Below are 18,272 nucleotides of genomic sequence, written 5' to 3' on the forward strand. Positions count from 1 at the left end.
ATATATATATATATATATATATATATATATATATATATATATATATATATATATATATATATAAATATATATATATATATGTATGTATATATATATATATATATATGTATATATATATATATATATATATATATATATATATATATATATATATATATATATATATATATATATATATATATATATATATATATATATATATATATATATATATATATATATATATATAATTTGACTTAATGTAAGCTTATGGTATATTTTGCCTTTCCAATTTACAAAATTATCAAACATACCAAGTATAATTTCAAATGTCAACAGGTATATGTGTCAACAGCTATAGTACATATACGGTCATTTTTATGATCTTTGAGACCACTTTAACAATGCGTCCATAGTTTGCTCTCAAATATAGCTTTATGTGGCATCACTTACTCGAGTACACGAAACCAGAGTTCTTGTTTCGCCGCAGAAACTCCTTCGAACCTACCTCAACAGTTCTCGCCTAGTGGTTTATTCAGATGCTGTAAACTCAGTAATAAACAGTAGTGGTTAGACTAAAATTGGATCGATATAATCAATACCTGTTCAGATTTAATCCAGCCTATTCTTCAGACAATGATTAAAAGCTTTTTCATGAGTTAAACAACTCGATAAAATTCTAATAAAATGTCCTGCCTGTTTCTGAAGATGAAAACAACCTCTATTTATTCTAGTAACTACAAGGGGTTGTTACTTGTTTTTTAAACATATCAATACCTCATTTTGTTGGAAAAAATATTAATAAAAATAATTTATTAAATATATAAATATGACACAAATGTATATTAGACTTAAAGCAAAAACATAGCAACTTGATTCTAAGTATACACATAGTGATCTATCCACCTGCATACATTTACTAACTAAAATTTGGTTTTAGCAATAGGTCAATTTGGAGAAGGTCAATTTTGGAATAGGTCAAATCAAACACAGCTATATAAAATATATTATCACAGATAACAACAATAATGACACAGAAAATGTTAACTTCGACCAAGTCCTACTCACTCAATAAAATTGGTCTACGTTGCCATACCAAATTTACAGGCTACAAATGCATATTTATATTAAACACGTTATAAGACCACACTGGCAATGCACAATATTTAACAATAATGAAAAGCTACGAAGAAAAAACACGGTAAAATAAATTAGAAACAAAACGAGGGGGATTTTCAGCCAGCTGAAGAGAAACATGACAGCAGATATTTCTGCACTGACCTCCACCAAGCCGTCCACAGTGCTCAAAAAAGAGAAGGAAAAGAAGAAGTTATGAGTAAAACTCAAAACTAACTTTTCAAGTTAACCGTGGGGATTCAGAGAAATCAACTTGTTTTGGCTTCTAAGTTTGTTTTTTTCTATGTATTTATTCGTCTTTGTTAAACGTAATAATCATGTTTTGGATTTCCTGAAAATTCACTGTTCGCAAAATTGAGCGTTCTTGCGGAAAATATAATGATAGATGATTAGATTATCCGAGGATGTTTAAGAGCTTCAAAACAATTCAGATTTCTCGACACTATCTGTGTCCAGTTAGATATAAGAACGGCTTCTTTTTTAAACACCTTCAAGCTACGGCGAGAAGAACTAGGGCATCAAAATTTCCCATTTTCTTATTATTCTTACATCACAGAAAACAAGATTTGGAGATTGTTTTTACAAGCTTCAGGAAAGCTCAACCACAATCAGCAGAAACTTACAATGGGATAGACCATAAAACACTAGGTTGTGAAGACCCATGCCTTTTGTGGATGTTTCTCACTATATATATATATATATATATATATATATATATATATATATATATAGTGTGTATATATATATATATATATATATATATATATATATATATATATATATATATATATATATATATATATATATATATATATATATATATATATATATATATCACGTTGGATTAGCATAGTTCTGCAGCAATTTTGCTGAACAATATTTGAGTTCCACCAAGCCAAGCGTGGATGATCTTAGCAAAAAACATTGTACCATATCCCGCTCCTTTGAAACGTGCCCAACGCGGTAACGGGTTAGGGTAGGTTTGATTGCTGGTATCAATAGCTTGTGCTGTTAGAACAATAATAGTTCCCATCGATTCAAGAAGTTCACTAAATCCGAAAGTACGATCATCAGCAAGAAGTCGTATTATATACGGTGGCTCTGAGGTTCCAGTTTCTGAATTCTGACTAAAAATACAAGTTAAAAAATAAAAATTTAAAATAAAAGTTTAAAAATAGAAGTCTAAATAAACAATTAAGTACCGCTACAGTAACAGCAAAACTTTGAAAACTTTTCCTTGGTTTACAAAACAGTAAATTATTGTGTTTAGACATTGATCCCTTTTACAATTTAGAATTCTCGCGAGCCCTATTTGCGATTTGAATGGAGGCCGGTAGAATCAATTTGAAGCTGAAGAATCGACAATGATCTAAAAAAAAAAAAAATTAATACCGATGTAGGTCATTCTTTCTTAGAAAAAAAACTATTTGTTAAAAAAAAGTCTTCCTAGTCCCAAATCTAATCGAAAGTGCTTAAATTTTTAAGAGAAGCTTTTTTAATTGACTTATCCTTTCTGAAAATTAAATAAATGTGACTTTTATCCGCTGTAAGAAATAGTAAAAGAATTTGTATTTGTTTTAAGTTTTAAAGGCACTCTTTAATTATATTTTAAAATAATTTAATTAACTGAATCATCTCAATAAACGACTTAAAATAAGTCCAATTTTAATTCCTTACACGTAGGGGACCTTATGTTGTGTTTCAGGTACTAACTTTAAATTTCTGTAAGCATAATAAATACTCCTTCGTATATCACGGCAATTCAAGACTTGAATTGCGACTAACTTTACCCTTTAATTTGATTAAGTAGGTCTACGCAAAATTTCTCCCATATCTTATAAAATGTTTCCAAAGCAAATTAAAAACATTACAGCTTTTGGTACTTTTTACTTGATACTCGGTACTTGGTAATTTTGCCCTTTAATTTATCTAAATAGGTCTACGCAATATCTCTTTCATATTTTATAAAATGTTTTCAAAGCAAACTAAAAACATTACAGCTCTTGGTACTTTTTACTTGATACTTGATACTTGGTAATTTTGCCCTTTAATTTGTCTAAGTAGGTCTACGCAATATATCTCCCACATTTGATAAAATGTTTTCAAAGCAAATTAAAACATTACAGTTCATGGTACTTTATACTTGATACTTGGTATCCTTTAATTTGTCTAAGTAGGTCTACGCAATATCTCTCCCACATTTGATAAAATGGTTTCAAAGCAAATTAAAGACATTACAGTTCATGGTACTTTATACTTGATACTTGATATCCTTTAATTTGTCTAAGTAGGTCTACGCAATATCTCTCCCACATTTGATAAAATGTTTTCAAAGCAAATTAAAAACATTACAGTTCATGGTACTTTATACTTGATACTTCGTATCCTTTAATTTGTCTAAGTAGGTCCACGCAATATCTCTCCCACATTTGATAAAATGTTTTCAAAGCAAATTAAAACATTACAGCTCATGATACTTTATACTTGATACTTGGTATCCTTTAATTTGTCTAAGTAGGTCTACGCAATATGTCTCTCACATTTGATAAAATGTTTTCAAAGCAAATCAAAAACATTACAGCTCTTGGTACTTTTTACTTGATACTTGGTAGGCTACTTGGTATTCTTGACATTTAATTTGTCTAAGTAGGTCTACGCAATATCTCTCCCACATTTGATAAAATGTTTTCAAAGCAAATTAAAAACATTACAGCTCTTGGCACTTTTGCCCCACTGTTTCACAAGAATCTTTTCATCTTCCTTCAATATTAAGTAGCATCAGATTCCTCATCCCTGCTAGTAGCTTCTATAGAGTTTAGAAGTCTTAAGACCTGAAGAATTTTACCTTCACAGTTAACTCTTCACCTAATTTGATTTGCCAGTCATACCAGATATTTCAAGAAATCAAGGTTCACATCCCAGTGTCAGTGTTTGGTATTGTATTTATCAGCAATCCTATGGTTTCTATATTTTGGCGTAAAGTGACAATTTGGAAAATTTTTTTAATTTATCTGGTTACTGACATACCTAAGAAATAGACATACTTTTAGAAGTAGAATTTCATTCTGATTCCAGAAATAGCATTCATTTCAGTCAAAAGAGTTTTGCCCCCCCCCACCTTGTTCAGTGGTGTTCACACTAAAAGGTTTAACTGCATTTAATGTGCATATTACCGTTTTCTTGCTTGTTGCTGTTAAATCAATTCAAAGCAAAGAGTCACGTATAGAAAATACATTTTTGCACCCTAACTTAACTTAAAACTTGTGATGGAAATGAATGTTACATTTGGAAACAGAATGAAACTCTGATTCTAAAGGTAAGTCTACATCTCAGCTATCTCAATTATCAATTAATAGAAAAATATACCGACAACTCTTCTATCATACAATAGTTAAGACTCAGCTTTATCTGTCTATTTGATAACATTCTAAAATGTATGTTAATTAATCGAAAAATACGCTCAAAATTGGTTGAAAATTTTATAGAAAAAAGGAGAATCTTCCTATGTTCTAAGTAAATTTTGATTATTCTCTAAGGAGGTGTTTAAATTGCATCAGAATTTGGATTCAGAATGAAATTCTGATTCTAAAGGTAAGTCTATTTCTCACACTAATTGAAAAATAACTTTCCGAAAAAGGAGTTTTCAAAGAAAAGTAAGGGGCCCTTTAAACCTGAGACCAGAAGAAATAAGTTTCTACAATAATTTAAACTCGAAAGGACCACAAAATACTTTTAGAGACAATATGAAACCCAAAACAAATATAAAGCAAAATAAATGATCTTACCAAACATAAAGATTACAGGCAATGATATAAATGAATAAATGATTCTTAAAATGAGTGGAAATAAAATGTATTTTAGACTAAAGCTTAAACAAACAGAAGGTATATCAATCAGGAGATTGACTTCTGCCCCCTTTCCCCTCTCCGAACCATAAAAACTTTGTAAGCGTATTGCGTCATTTGCGTTTTATGAACCCTGGCGAAATTTCCTGTCGTTTTTCCTCATTCTCTCTTTGTGGCGATAAAGTTTGGTACAAAAAAGATATTCAAAAGGAAAGGGAAAAATCTATTAATTCCTCGAAATTGCAATAATTTTATAATAAGCCTATGTTTGCACGCTTACAAAGTGTATTATTATAATTACCTTGTTACATTCTCATTGTTCTGCGTTTGTGCTCTAAATGAAGCTCTGCTAAACAATGATCGCTGATTCCTTTCTAGAGATCCTTTCTCTGGTCCATACTCTTGAAGCAACTTGCAGTTCTTTGCCCGTTCTGGACCTAAAAAACAACTCAGGTAATGCAAAATAACACTGACACATGTGATTTGACATTACTCGTCATTTGAGGAAAGATCATTTGCGGTTTGGCTTCTCACAGACTATGTAGAAGAAATTCTTTTGAAAATGGAATAAAAAGTGTTCTTTCTCCTGTGGTTTTCCTCCTTATGAAGATACTTGGTTATACCTCCCTCCGTAGAAAATGAAGAAATATTCAAATGCATTTTCTTGTTTTGTAGCTTCCTAGATGTATTCCAGAAAAATCGGCTAGGATTGTTTTGGGTACCTGACAAACTGAACGTATCTCAAATTGTAAGTTGTACAAAAAATCTGGTTCAATACCATTACCGAGTGCCGTAATGGAAGAAAGGATGATACAGCTTGGATGCATTCTGCGTATGAAGGATGACAGACAGTCAGAGATTGTTCTTCTTGACCAACCGCCTAGGGCCAAACAAAAGCCGGTCGTCCCTGAATAGAGTGGAGGATGTCATAAGAAAAGGTTTAAGTGAAATGGGAACCTCTTAGGAGGGCGTAAACAAGAAACTATAAATATATCGGGATGGAGGAGGAGTGTTCGTAGCTGCCTTGCTCTCAGGTGTGTTGGGGTTATTTTGGTAATAACTAAATATTTTCATTGAAAAATTGAGGTTTCAACTAAATTTTAAGTCAATATCTCTGCAATCACGCCTTGACCCCCAAAAAGAGTTTTCAAACAGTTCGTGGTAACGAACTTTAGTAAGGAGCGACGCGGGTCAATAGTAACTGCAACTCTAAGAAATGCGATTTTGATACCAATGAATGCATTTAAATTGTCAGCTTTTTACACTGATTCTAAATGCATAATAATCATTGAATTAAGTGCTTCTCAACAAAGGATACGGGCCAGAAAATATTACCTAACTTCAAAGAAGGGAAAAACCCTAGCCAAAAATCAAGTAAATTTAATGAAAGTCGTACAATCAGGTTCAGTGTGCAAGAAAACCTTGTTGTAGAAGTTTTAAGCTTTATCTAAAAAAATGAGGAATTTGCATTTTTTTTTTTTGTCAGAAAGAAAATCACGGACGGATGTTGGTGACCGTTTTAAGTTATTAAAAATTATACAGGGCAACTAGTTTCCCTCCCCCTTGTCTCCTTCTTCCAAAGTCGTCCGATTAAAATTTGAAGATCACCATGTCGTTAACCATAGTTAAAAGGTCCATTAAGTATGCTTTTGGTGATGATCTGACCCCCCACAGCCCCTGGGGAATAGACTGTAAGTTACGCAGTTGATGTGTTACAACAGCTAATAAATTAATAGTGAATTACCAGCCCTGTTAGTTCAGTCAGTAGAGCGTGGAATTTCAAATTATAAAGTCAAGGCTTCAAGTTCCTTATTGCTCGTTTTTTTTCAGTCACGGTTTTCTGTTGGGAAATATATGAACATCTTTTTATGGAGGATTTTCGAAAGAGGGGAGCGGGTTTTGACGGGAGAGTTTTCCATAGAAAAGAAAGTTTCTGGGGGGCCTTTTCAGGAGAAATTTTACACAGGGAAGGGGGATTTCGAGGTATTGTCTGAAAAATCATCACAAATCAAATTAAAAAAATTATTCGGAGATAAGGAGCTAAATTGAAACATAAAACAAACAGAAACTATGGTGTATTTGAGGGGGAGTAACCCCTCCCCCCGAAAAACAAATGAAAAAGATAGATGCATTGTTGCTTCTACATTAAATATATATTTTTTCATGATGTAGATAGCGAAAGTTTACCATCTTCATTTTCAAACAGTTCGTGATAACGAACTGTAAGAAAGAAGCGACCCGGCTCAATGGTAACCGAAACTCTAGAAAATGGAATTTTGATACAAATAGATACATAAAAAGAATCAGATTTTAATGCTGATTTCAAATATATAGGTTTCATAAAGTTTAATCCTACCCATCAAAAATTAGGTGCCTGAGAAAATTTGGCTGATTTTCGAAAAAAGGGGGAAAGACCCCCTAAAAATTATAGAACCTTAATATAAATCACACCATCATATTCCACGTATCAGAGAACCCTACTGTTGAGGTTTCAAGCTCCCATCTGCAAAAATGTGGAATTTTGCATTTTTTGCCAGAAGAAAGATCACGGGTGCGTGTTTATTTGTTTGTTTGTTTTTTTCCCCCAGGGGTGATCGTGTCCACCCAGTGGTCCTAGAATATCTCAAAAGCGCTCATTGGATTGAACATTGGCGGTTCTATTGCTCTTTATAAGTGACAAAAAAAATAGAGGGTAAATAGGTCTCTTACCGCACTAATTGTTTTCCCACAGTCCTCCGATCAAGCCATTTGTTGAGATAGCCATTTTATTCAGAATGTTCGAAAATATTATAATTATGTCTTTTAGGATGACTTAATCCCCCTAAGTTCCCGGGGGGAGGACTGAAAGTTATGAACTTTACCCAATGTTAACATATAGTATTGGTTATTTGGAAGTATACAGACGTTTTCAGGGGAGATTTTTCCTGGTAGTGGGGGGGTGGGTGGGTCGAGGGTTATGTGGGAGGATCTTTCCAGGAAGGAAGTTTTCATGGGGGAAGGGACATTGCTATGAAGGGGACGCCGGACTTCCCAGCATTATTTAAAAAAAGATCAGAAATTTAATATAAAAAAACAAGTATTTCAACTGCAACAGCAGCAACATCGAAACTTTAAACGAACAGAAAATATTACACATATGATTAGGTTCACACCATAGTCAATACCTCGCTCTTTAAGCCAAAGATTTTTATTACTTTCATAAGAGCTATTTTTTCTAATTAGCGGCCTTTGTGATTAAGGGGTCGTTTTTAAAGAATTGGAACAAAATTCGAACTTTCGCTTAAAGAGCAAGGTATTGACTAGGGAGCGAACCCCATAATAAACGTATTAAAAATATATGAATATAGAAGTTTTTTACGTAAGTTAATTCGTAAGTTACGTATATTTATTACTAATAAAAACGCTCGTAAATAAAATTAAACAAGTTTCGAGAAAGAAATTTAACTAAATAAAAGTAAATTTATATGAAAATTTTGTTTTAATTATTCATGTACGGTGCGCCAAGATCAAAACCTGCATTTGTTCAAAAAAGTTCAAAAATTAAATAAAAAAAAAAGTTTTTTAAACTGAAAGTAAGGAGCGACATTAAAAGTTAAAACGAACTGAAATCACTCAGTATATGAAAGGGGCAGTCCCCTCCTCAACGCCTCGCTATTTACGCTAAAGTTTGACTCTGTCTCACAACTTTATTTTTTAAAACAATAAAAACTTTAGCGTAAAGAGCGAGGCGTTGGGGCAGGGACAGCCCCTTCCATATACGGAATAATTTCTGTTCGTTTTAAGTTTTATTGTCGCTTCTTACTTTCCTTTTAAAAAACTTGTTTTTTTTTTATTTAATTACAAAAAACGACAGCAATCTTAAAGCTAGAGCCTAGAAAAATTCATTTTATAAGACTACCGTTTGGTTCTTCTCATCTGTTCATGTTTTATTGCTTTGGAGCCTTATTGAACAGTTTGTTGTAGCAAACTATAAGTAAGGAGTAAGTGCCTAGCTGTAATAGCAGCCAAAATTCTAAAAAAAAAGATTTGATAAACATGGATGCATCAATAGAGTCAATTTTTTATTTTGATTCAAATGTATTAAATTGATCAAGTTTAATTTAACCCATCAAAAGTAACGGGCCTAAGAAAATTTGTCCATTTTTTGGGAAAGGGTGAAAACACCCCTTAAAACTGAAGTAATTCCAATGAAAATCATACCATCAGATTCATCATATCAGAAAGACCTGTTGTAGAGGTTTTAAGCTCCTACATACAAAAACATTAAATTTTGCTTTTTTTGGCCAGAAAAAAGATCACGGATACATGTTTACTATTATTACTTTTTTTTAATACTCCACCGAATAATCATACTAAGCCAGTAATCCTAGACCATCAGGAGAGGGGTCATTAGATCAGAAATCAAAAGTTCCAGTGCCCTTTTTAAGTAACGAGAAAAATCGGGGGGTAACTAGCCTCCTTCATAAGCCCCTGTTGTCCCCAAAGTCATCTGATCAAAATTTTGAGATAGCTATATGATTTATCATAGCTGAAAGCCTCCAAAACTATGCTTTTGGGGATGACATGAACCCCATAGTCCATGGAGAAAGGGCTTCAAGCACTAAGTTACACTACTGGCGAAGGGGGAATTTCTTCATGGATTTTTCACGGGGAGAGTTTTCTGTGGTTGGGAGAGAGTTTCCATGGGGAATTATTTCAGGACAAATTACACACGGGGGAAAGGATATTTCTTTACATAATTTGGAAAAAAGATTAGAAATTAAATTTTTGTTAAAAACTTTTTTCAACTGAATGTAAGGAGCAACTTTAAAACTGAAAACGAACAGAAATAATTCCGTATAGAGTAGAGGCTGGCCTCTTCTCATTACCCCATCTCTTTGCTTTTCCAACCATCTGCTTTTTCAGCCATATCTAACGTAAATTTGAAGGTCTAGGGGGGGGGGCTGCCCCTCTGCCCTCTCCCTACGCCCCCCCCACACACACACACACACACACACACACACACACACACACACACACACACACACACACACACACACACACACACACACACACACACACACACACACACACACACACACACACACACACACACACACACACACACACACACACACACACACACACACACACACACACACACACACACACACACACACACACACACACACACACACACACACACACACACACACACACACACACACACACACACACACACACACACACACTATATATATATATATATATATATATATATATATATATATATATATATATATATATATATATATATATATATATATATATATATATATATATATATATATATATATATATATATATATATATATATATATATATATATATATATATATATATATATATATATATATATATATATATATATATATATATATATATATATATATATATATATATATATATATATATATATATATATATATATATATATATATATATATATATATATATATATATATATATATATATATATATATATATATATATATATATATATCCATTGTTTGAATTTCTAATGTTGTTCCTTACTTTCGGTTTAAAAAAAAGTTTTTTTTATTTCAATTTCATCAAACAGTTCGTGGTAACGAACTGTAAGTAAGGAGCGACCCGGCTCAATGGTAACCGAAACTCTAGAAAACGGGTTTTTGATACCAATAGATATATCAAAAGAATCAGATTTCTATGTTGATTTTAAATATATAACTTTCATCAAGTCTAGTGCTACCCATCAACAGTTACGCTCCTGAGACAATTTGGCTGATTTTCAAAAAAAGGGGGAAAGACCCCTTAAAAGTTTTAGGACTTTAATGAAAATCACACCATCATATTCACCGTATCAGAGAACCCTACTGTAGATTTTTCAAGCTCCTATCTACAAAAATGTGGAATTTTACATTTTTTGCCAGAAGAAAGATCACGGATGAGTGTTTATTTGTTTTTTGTTGTTTTTTTTTTCCCAGGGGTGATCGTATCGACCCAGTGGTCCTAGAATATCGTGGAAGGGCTCATTGGAACGGAAATTAAAAGTTCTAGGTCCCTTTTTAAGTGACCAAAAAAATGGAGGGCAACAAGGCCCCTCCCACACTCATTTTTTTCCCAAAGTCACCCGATCAAAATTTTGAGATAACCATTTTGTTCAGCATGGTCGAAAATATGATAAATATGTCTTTTAGGGTGACTTAATCTCCCGAAGTTCCCAGAGGGAGGGCTAAAAGTTATGAACTTTACCCAATGTTAACATATAGTATTGTTTATTGGGAATTATACAGAATTTTTCAGGAGTTTTTTTTTCGGGCTGTGGGAGGGAAGGGTGGGTCAGTGGTTATTTTGTAGGATCTGTTCATGATGGACGTTTTAATGGGGGAAGGGAAATCGCCATGAAGGGGGTGCCGGACTTGCCAGCATTATTTATTGGTTATTGGGAAGTATACAACCATTTTCAGGAAGGATTTTTTCTGGGGGGGGGGGCTATAGGAGGGGTTACTCTGGAGAATATTTCCGTGGAGGATGTTTCTTTGGGGTAAGAGACATTTCTATGAAGGGGGTGCCGGATTTCCAAGTATTAGAAATTAAATCGATCATTAGACGATCAGAAATTAAATAAGAAAAACAAGTTTTTTCAACTGAAATGTAAGAAGGAATATTAGAACTTAAAACAAACAGAAATTATAACGTATGTGAGGGGGTTCTTCCCCAAGTCAATACCTCGCTCTTTAGGCTACAGTTTTTTTTAGTGTTTTCAAAATAGCTATATATTATAATTAACCGGCCTTTTTGATTCAGGGTTTTGTTAATCAAAATTTTTTTTAACTTTTAAAGTAAAGAGGGTGTTTTTGACTAAGGGGAGAACCCCTTCATATACGTAATAACATATACGTAATAAAAAAACAATAAAAAAACAAGCGATACGGCTCAATAGTAATCGAAACTTTTAAAAACGGAATTTTGATGTCAATAAATGTATCAAAAGAATGTGTTTATAATGCTGGTCCTAAATATATAAATTTTATTAAGTTTAGTATTACTCATCAAAGGCTACAGGCCTGAGAAAATTGACTCGATTTTTTAAAGGGGGGGGGGAAACATCCCCTACAAGTGAAAGAATTTTAATGAAAATCACACCGTCAGAATTCAGCGTATCAGAAAACCCTATTACATAGTTTTCAAGCTCATATCTGCAAAAATCTGCAACTTTGTATTTTTTGCCAGAAGAAAAATATACGAATATAGAAGTTAGTTACGTAAGTTAATTTGTAAAGACATCCATTTAGCAAAAGAAAAGTAAAATTTTTATGCAAATAAAAGCTGCATTAACTAAAAAACGATCAGAAATTAAATAAAAAAACAGGTTTTTTAAACTGAAAGTGAGGAGCGACATTAAAACTTAAAACGAACAGAAATTATTCCGTCATGAAAGGGGCTGTCCCTCCTCAACGCCTCGCTCTTTACGCTAAAGTTTGACTCTGTCTCACAACTTTATTTTTTAAAACAATAAAAAACTTTAGCGTAAAGAGCGAGGCGTTGAGGAGGGGACAGCCCCTTTCACATACGGAATAATTTCTGTTCGTTTTAAGTTTTAATGTCGCTCCTTACTTTCAGTTTAAAAAACTTGTTTTTTTTATTTAATCAAGAAGAAACAGAGTATCTTTGCTTTCAATGACAGCAATTTCATAGCCTTTTCTAAAACCAACATTGCTAATTTTTTTTTTCTTCAAAATCATGAGAAATAATTGCATGGAATCGGGGGATAGAAACGTGTTCAGAACTTTGAAGTTCAATTTAAGCTCGTTTATTAACAGGGTTGCAATTAGGGGGAATAGGAAGGATTTTGAAATCCAAATTTCTTTTTATCTTAACTAGAAATAAAAAAAAATGAAACGCGTCACCTGGTTTTCAAGCAAATTATTTTGTTGCATCCACGCTTTTTTAATCAGAGATATTTCCCTTCACTCCTACCCATATTTTCATAAACTGGTCCTACTTTTTATTAAATCTTTAAGATTGTGCTTTATCACCTGAAACTGGTTGTAGTTCGAACATAGGGCACTGGACTTGAAATCCTGAGAACAGGGGATTGAGTCCTGGTGTCATTTGTTAGGCGGTCGGAAACTATTATTTTAGTCTGTATCGGTGAATCAGTTACCTTGTTTTCAAAGAGGGAATGATTAACTTAATCATATTAGCTTTAACGGTTTTGACGTTGCACATTTCGACAAATATGACATAACTTTTTAGACTTTCTTTTGTGTATCATGCTTCTCTGACACGTCAGTGTTCAGTAAAATCTTAACAATGTTCAGATATAGTCCAGACTGGAGTTTAAATGTTTAAAGCTAAAAAAGAAGAGAAAATAAGATCGAAAAGAACGTCTAAGACCTACCTAAGGCCCATTCCGGACCAGCCAAAACTATGATATAGTAATAGACTATAGGAGGTATTCCAAGGGATGTGAGGTTCATTATTTGACACTTAGGCAAGAGCTTAAACTGATCTGGTATGGCTCAACTGACCTTGGTATGTATAGTGGTTATTGTTTACTATTGCGATACCACCTGGAGCGACCCAACCACCAATCAGGAATTTAAATCCAGGATACTTTAGTTCTCTATATAATTATGTTTTCTTGCTTTGTAATTTTTGGATAATTGAGTTTTACTGAACATGGGTGGAACATGGGTGGACGAAGCCTCTTTGTAGTTGCTCAGAACCCTCTCCAGGAGTAGACTAGAAATAGATTTTGAGCGCATTCTTTAAGAGCATCCGCTCTGCAACCCAAATAATTTCTTTTTAAAAACAGACCACAAGTGGGGAGATAAAATATTGATACCTTACATATACTCTATTTTTCCAATTATAAATAAATAAACCCTTGACCGCCGTCCTCCCGTTTCCTTGTACTGTCTATAGAAGCCTAGAAATTCCTTCGGAAAAGATTTTTTCATAATTATTATATATAGCAACAGTACTATTTGAGCCTTATCATTATCACTATTAATATCATTATTTTTATTACCATTAATAATGCTGTTATTATTAATATTATTATTAATATTATCATTGCTGGTATTATGATTATTGCTTTTATTACTATTATAATTATGGATAGACTCACAAAACTGAATGGAGGCTCAAGTCAAAAGGGTCCCTTTCCCCCAAGCCCATTAATCTGCAGTTTTATTGGTGCCTCTTAGGATGTGGTATATACAAATTGGGCTCACCTATCTTATTTTCCTCAGTAGAAGATTTTTTCTTGGTAGTGTCTAGGTGTCCACAGTAAGGCGTACTTATGTTTTCATAGCTTTAGAATAGGTTAATAGAGGTCAGGTTGGTGCCGCTAGCCGAATATAAACTAACATAGCTTAAAGCTATGAAAATGTAAGTTAAATTTATGCTACCTAAGCTAACGCAATATCACAGGTCAAAGCATGGCACAAAGCAAATCAATATTTTTGCGAAACATACCTTCGAAATAAACGAAGAAAGAGTCGAACAAGAAAATACCAAGAAAAGAATATTTTAAATCATAAAATTTGAACTCGAATAAGGTTAGGCTGGAAAAAATCCAAACTAACAATCTAAGCATCTCAATTTTAAGTTTTAGACAATATCCACCTACGAAAGGCTAAAAAATTTTAGCTCATAGCAAGTTAAACATCCAAAATCAAAGGCTTCAGACAACACACGCCTGCAAAGGCTAAGAAACCTATGTAGCCTACAAAGGCTAGAAAGGATACAAAGGCTCAGTGTATGCCGAAATAGCAAAGTAAACATCTAGAATCCCAAATTTAACTTCAGTCAAACCACAAAGGCCTAAGAAAAAGTATCAACCAGTCAAAACATGAAGCATAGTAAACCATAAATTTGCGACAATACACATAAGAAAGGTTAAGAAAACCACTACAACTCTACAGAAACTAATACTACTACAACTATTACTGCTACGACCCCCCCCACACACACACACACTACTACAGCAACTACTACTATTAATATAACTATAACTAATACTGCTACAACTACTACAACTCCTAATGCTATTACTGCTGCTGCTACTACTACTACTACACTTACTGCCACAACTACTGCTACAAATACTATTACTACCATCACTACTGATGCTACTATTAGTACCACTACTGCTACATCTATCGCTACTATTAATTCCTTTTTTACTTCTACTACTGCTGCTACTACTACACCAACTATTACTACTATTACGGCAAATACTACCCCCAATACTACAACTGCTGCTAATATTAATACTACTATGACTAATACTACTACTACTACAACTACTATTACTTCTTCTTCTACTACTACTACTACTAGTAGTACTACTGCTGATACAACTACTACTACTATATTTACTACAACAACCACTTCTACTAATACTACTACTACTACTATCACTACTGTTGCTACCGCTACCACAACTGCTTCTACTATTAGCACTACTGCTAGGACCAATACTACTACAAATATTTATGCTACTAAAATAATTACTACCACCGCTACTACTACTATCACTGCTACTACGAATACTAGTACTATAGCCGGTACTACTACCACTACTATATCTACTGCCATCATTGCTGCTACTTCTACTACTTTTGAAACTACTATTATTGTTATTACTACTACTTTTGCTACTAAGAATTGTAGCTGAAAAAAAGTCTGAATTAGCAAAATAATCATATTAAATCCTGATTTTTCAATTAACACTCTACTAATAAGATAAGAAATACCATCACAGATAACATACACAACTCAAACCACAAAACAAAACTAAAACAGTCTAACAGAAACTTGAAAAGGTTACAAAAAAAAGAACATGTTGACAGATTGAACTAAAAAATACTCATCATTAAATTCTTAAAAAAAGGAAATCCAAATAGTAAATTCTTAAAAAACTGAACTTCGAACATCAATTTTTGAAAATTCATTCACTAATTAAAAAAAAATTATGTTCTAAACACCAATCTGAAAAAAAAACACTAATTTCTTTAAAAAAATAAATAAAAAATGTGTGTTTGTGTGTGTTTGTATGTTTTTGTGTGTGTACTTGTGCGTGTGTTTGTGGGTGTGCTAATAGTACTACTGATGCTACTACCGCTACAACTACTACTGCTAGTACAACTACTACTCCTAGGTGTCACAACTTAATAAAACGATAAGAATCCTGATTCTCTTACCAGTGAGTCTTGGTTGCTATCTATAGCTCTGGCCAGGGGAGTAGCTCCAACATTTTTAAAGGGGATGAGGCAAGAGGGTTTCATATCTGGATAGTCAAGGGGCATGGCCCTTGCCCCCCCCCCCCCCGAATCGACAACCCTCGCTCTGCCAGCTGAGCAAAAGATGTTTTTTGGTTCTTTTTAAGTCTGATTTAAAGAGGAACCACTATGCGTATGCGGGTTTTAATTTTGGGAGGCCGGCGTTTTAATGTTCAACATTCATTTTTCAAGATATTAATAAAAGTTTTTCAATATTTCCAATATTTAAATTTTGTTTTGTTGTTAATTTTTTTATGCATTGGGATTACTCTTCAACCAACCAGCTACGGATGTTACAAATCTGTTTGAAAAAAAATACTTCTGAGCAACTTTCAGCCCCTCCCCCCTCCTAGCAAAAATTTGACCCTAAGAAGCTACCTCTTGAAATTTTCACGCCAGCCGACGGCAGATGCTAAATACGCCCACTTTCTTTTGAAAAACCCTATATGCGAACAATTGGCATTTTGTATTACTAAGCACCGTTGCTCCTGAAGCTACGCGAACTTTTTTCTCTTCTAGAGGTATATTTATTTGACCTATTAAGTATCTTAGGAAAAACTGACTTTTCGAAATTTATTGGAATCTACGGGAGCTATGGGCGTTCCCAAGGGCAGAAGATGACAGAAGATTAAGCTTATCACTCTCCAAATATCTTTGACCCTTGGAAAAGGCTTAAGAATTCTATATTTCAATTCGAAAGAATCCCTTCAAAAGTTCCTAAGACCAGTCCTTTCATTTGAAATGACAAGTAGAAAAATCCGAGACGTATCGCTCTTTCCTCAGTCGCTATCACTTTTGTATTTCTGAAAGTTTAAGGGTATTATTAATGCTAATAAGTTACTATTTATCTTGAATTTATGTTATTCTGTTTTTTAAAGATTAACTTGAATGGTTAAGAATTCTGAACCATGGGTCAATGGGTTTTGTAGTAAAAAAAATCAACAAAAATTTAACCTTAAAATTTGAAACTTTTTTCACTTTATTATTGGGTGGATGGACGTCATCAGTTAGAAAAAAGTGTAAGCCGGAGTCTCCGCAGAAGCTTATCTACTTACTATATACTTACTATTTACTATAAATAAGAAATTGGTGGAAAATGAAAAAACTCGGAAAAAATAATAAATATTACGGGATTTTGAGAAGGGATATGGGCGTGTAGCCTCGTATCCTTTCCCTTTAAAGGGATATGGCATATAAAGACCTTTTCTTGTACAGAAGAAGATAGCTGGTATCAGCGGTGTCGGTACTTGTCTGTTAAACAGAACACACCTAAAAAGTGAAGTTAGGTTAATCCTAATGAAATATGCCAAAACACGAAAGTAATATAACACTTCAGAAACAAAATTATGGAAAATACGACGAAGTATTGTGGAAATCAGGCCGCGCAGAACACAATCACATTATATTAAATACTTAACTTAACCTAACTCCTAACTACCTGTAAATTTTAAATATTTAATTAAAACATACCTACATCGTAATTTTCTCACTTGTAATAAGCAAATCATAACCATTTACAGAGACGCAAATCGGTCTTTGTCAGATCTTAGAAAGCGTAATTCTTGAGTGTGTTCCGTTTAACAGACAAGTACCTTGGTGTCAATTTATGGAAATGTTGGATGGGGAGACAAAAATTTATTTTTCAAAATTCACGGTGAAGTAGGGGGGTGGGTCTCAATTTTTTCAATGAAAATAGCAAAAAGGCATGTTTTGATGAAAATTTCAAAAATGTGTCTTTCAAAATCTAAGGAGGAGGGTAAGTATCCCCAGAACCCCCATTAATTGACGCCATTCGCTGGCAGTACCCATTAATATTTCTTCACATGTATCCTGGTAGAAGAAGGAGGAAACTAAATAAACATGAAATAATGCTCCCCTCCACTTACTACTCTTTGCAATTGATACTACTCTTTGTAAATGTATAAAGATGCAACATACAAGCGAATGTTAAGCAATCGCGTGAGAGTAACTAGATTCAGAGTATTCGGTTGGGACA

General features: G+C 33.3%; 1 protein-coding gene across 1 annotated transcript; it reads right to left on the bottom strand.

Annotated features, from left to right (window-relative positions):
- Positions 1-1,960: 1,960 nt before the first annotated feature.
- On the bottom strand, positions 1,961-13,505 carry LOC148953363 (uncharacterized). Its single transcript, XM_089087644.1, has 3 exons — positions 13,387-13,505; positions 5,263-5,398; positions 1,961-2,243 (listed from the first exon to the last, which is right to left on the bottom strand). Exons 1-3 carry the CDS (start codon positions 13,463-13,465, stop codon positions 1,961-1,963), a joined length of 498 nt encoding a protein of 165 aa, XP_088943770.1. The 5' UTR covers positions 13,466-13,505.
- Positions 13,506-18,272: the final 4,767 nt, after the last annotated feature.

The sequence above is a fragment of the Artemia sp. Qi Xiang Cuo genome, chromosome 4 (genome assembly GCF_049724085.1).
Source record: "Artemia sp. Qi Xiang Cuo chromosome 4, ASM4972408v1, whole genome shotgun sequence".
NCBI lineage: Eukaryota > Metazoa > Arthropoda > Branchiopoda > Anostraca > Artemiidae > Artemia > Artemia sp. Qi Xiang Cuo.

Excerpts from the sequence above, each read along its gene's own strand:
- LOC148953363 (XM_089087644.1), bottom strand. The coding sequence starts at position 13,465 with ATGAACCTCACATCCCTTGGAATACCTCCTATAGTCTATTACTATATC. Across the intron at positions 5,399-13,386 it reads TGGTCCGGAATGGGCCTTAG|GTCCAGAACGGGCAAAGAAC; the intron begins GTAGGTCTTAGA and ends GTTGTTTTTTAG. Across the intron at positions 2,244-5,262 it reads AACAATGAGAATGTAACAAG|TCAGAATTCAGAAACTGGAA; the intron begins GTAATTATAATA and ends TTGTATTTTTAG.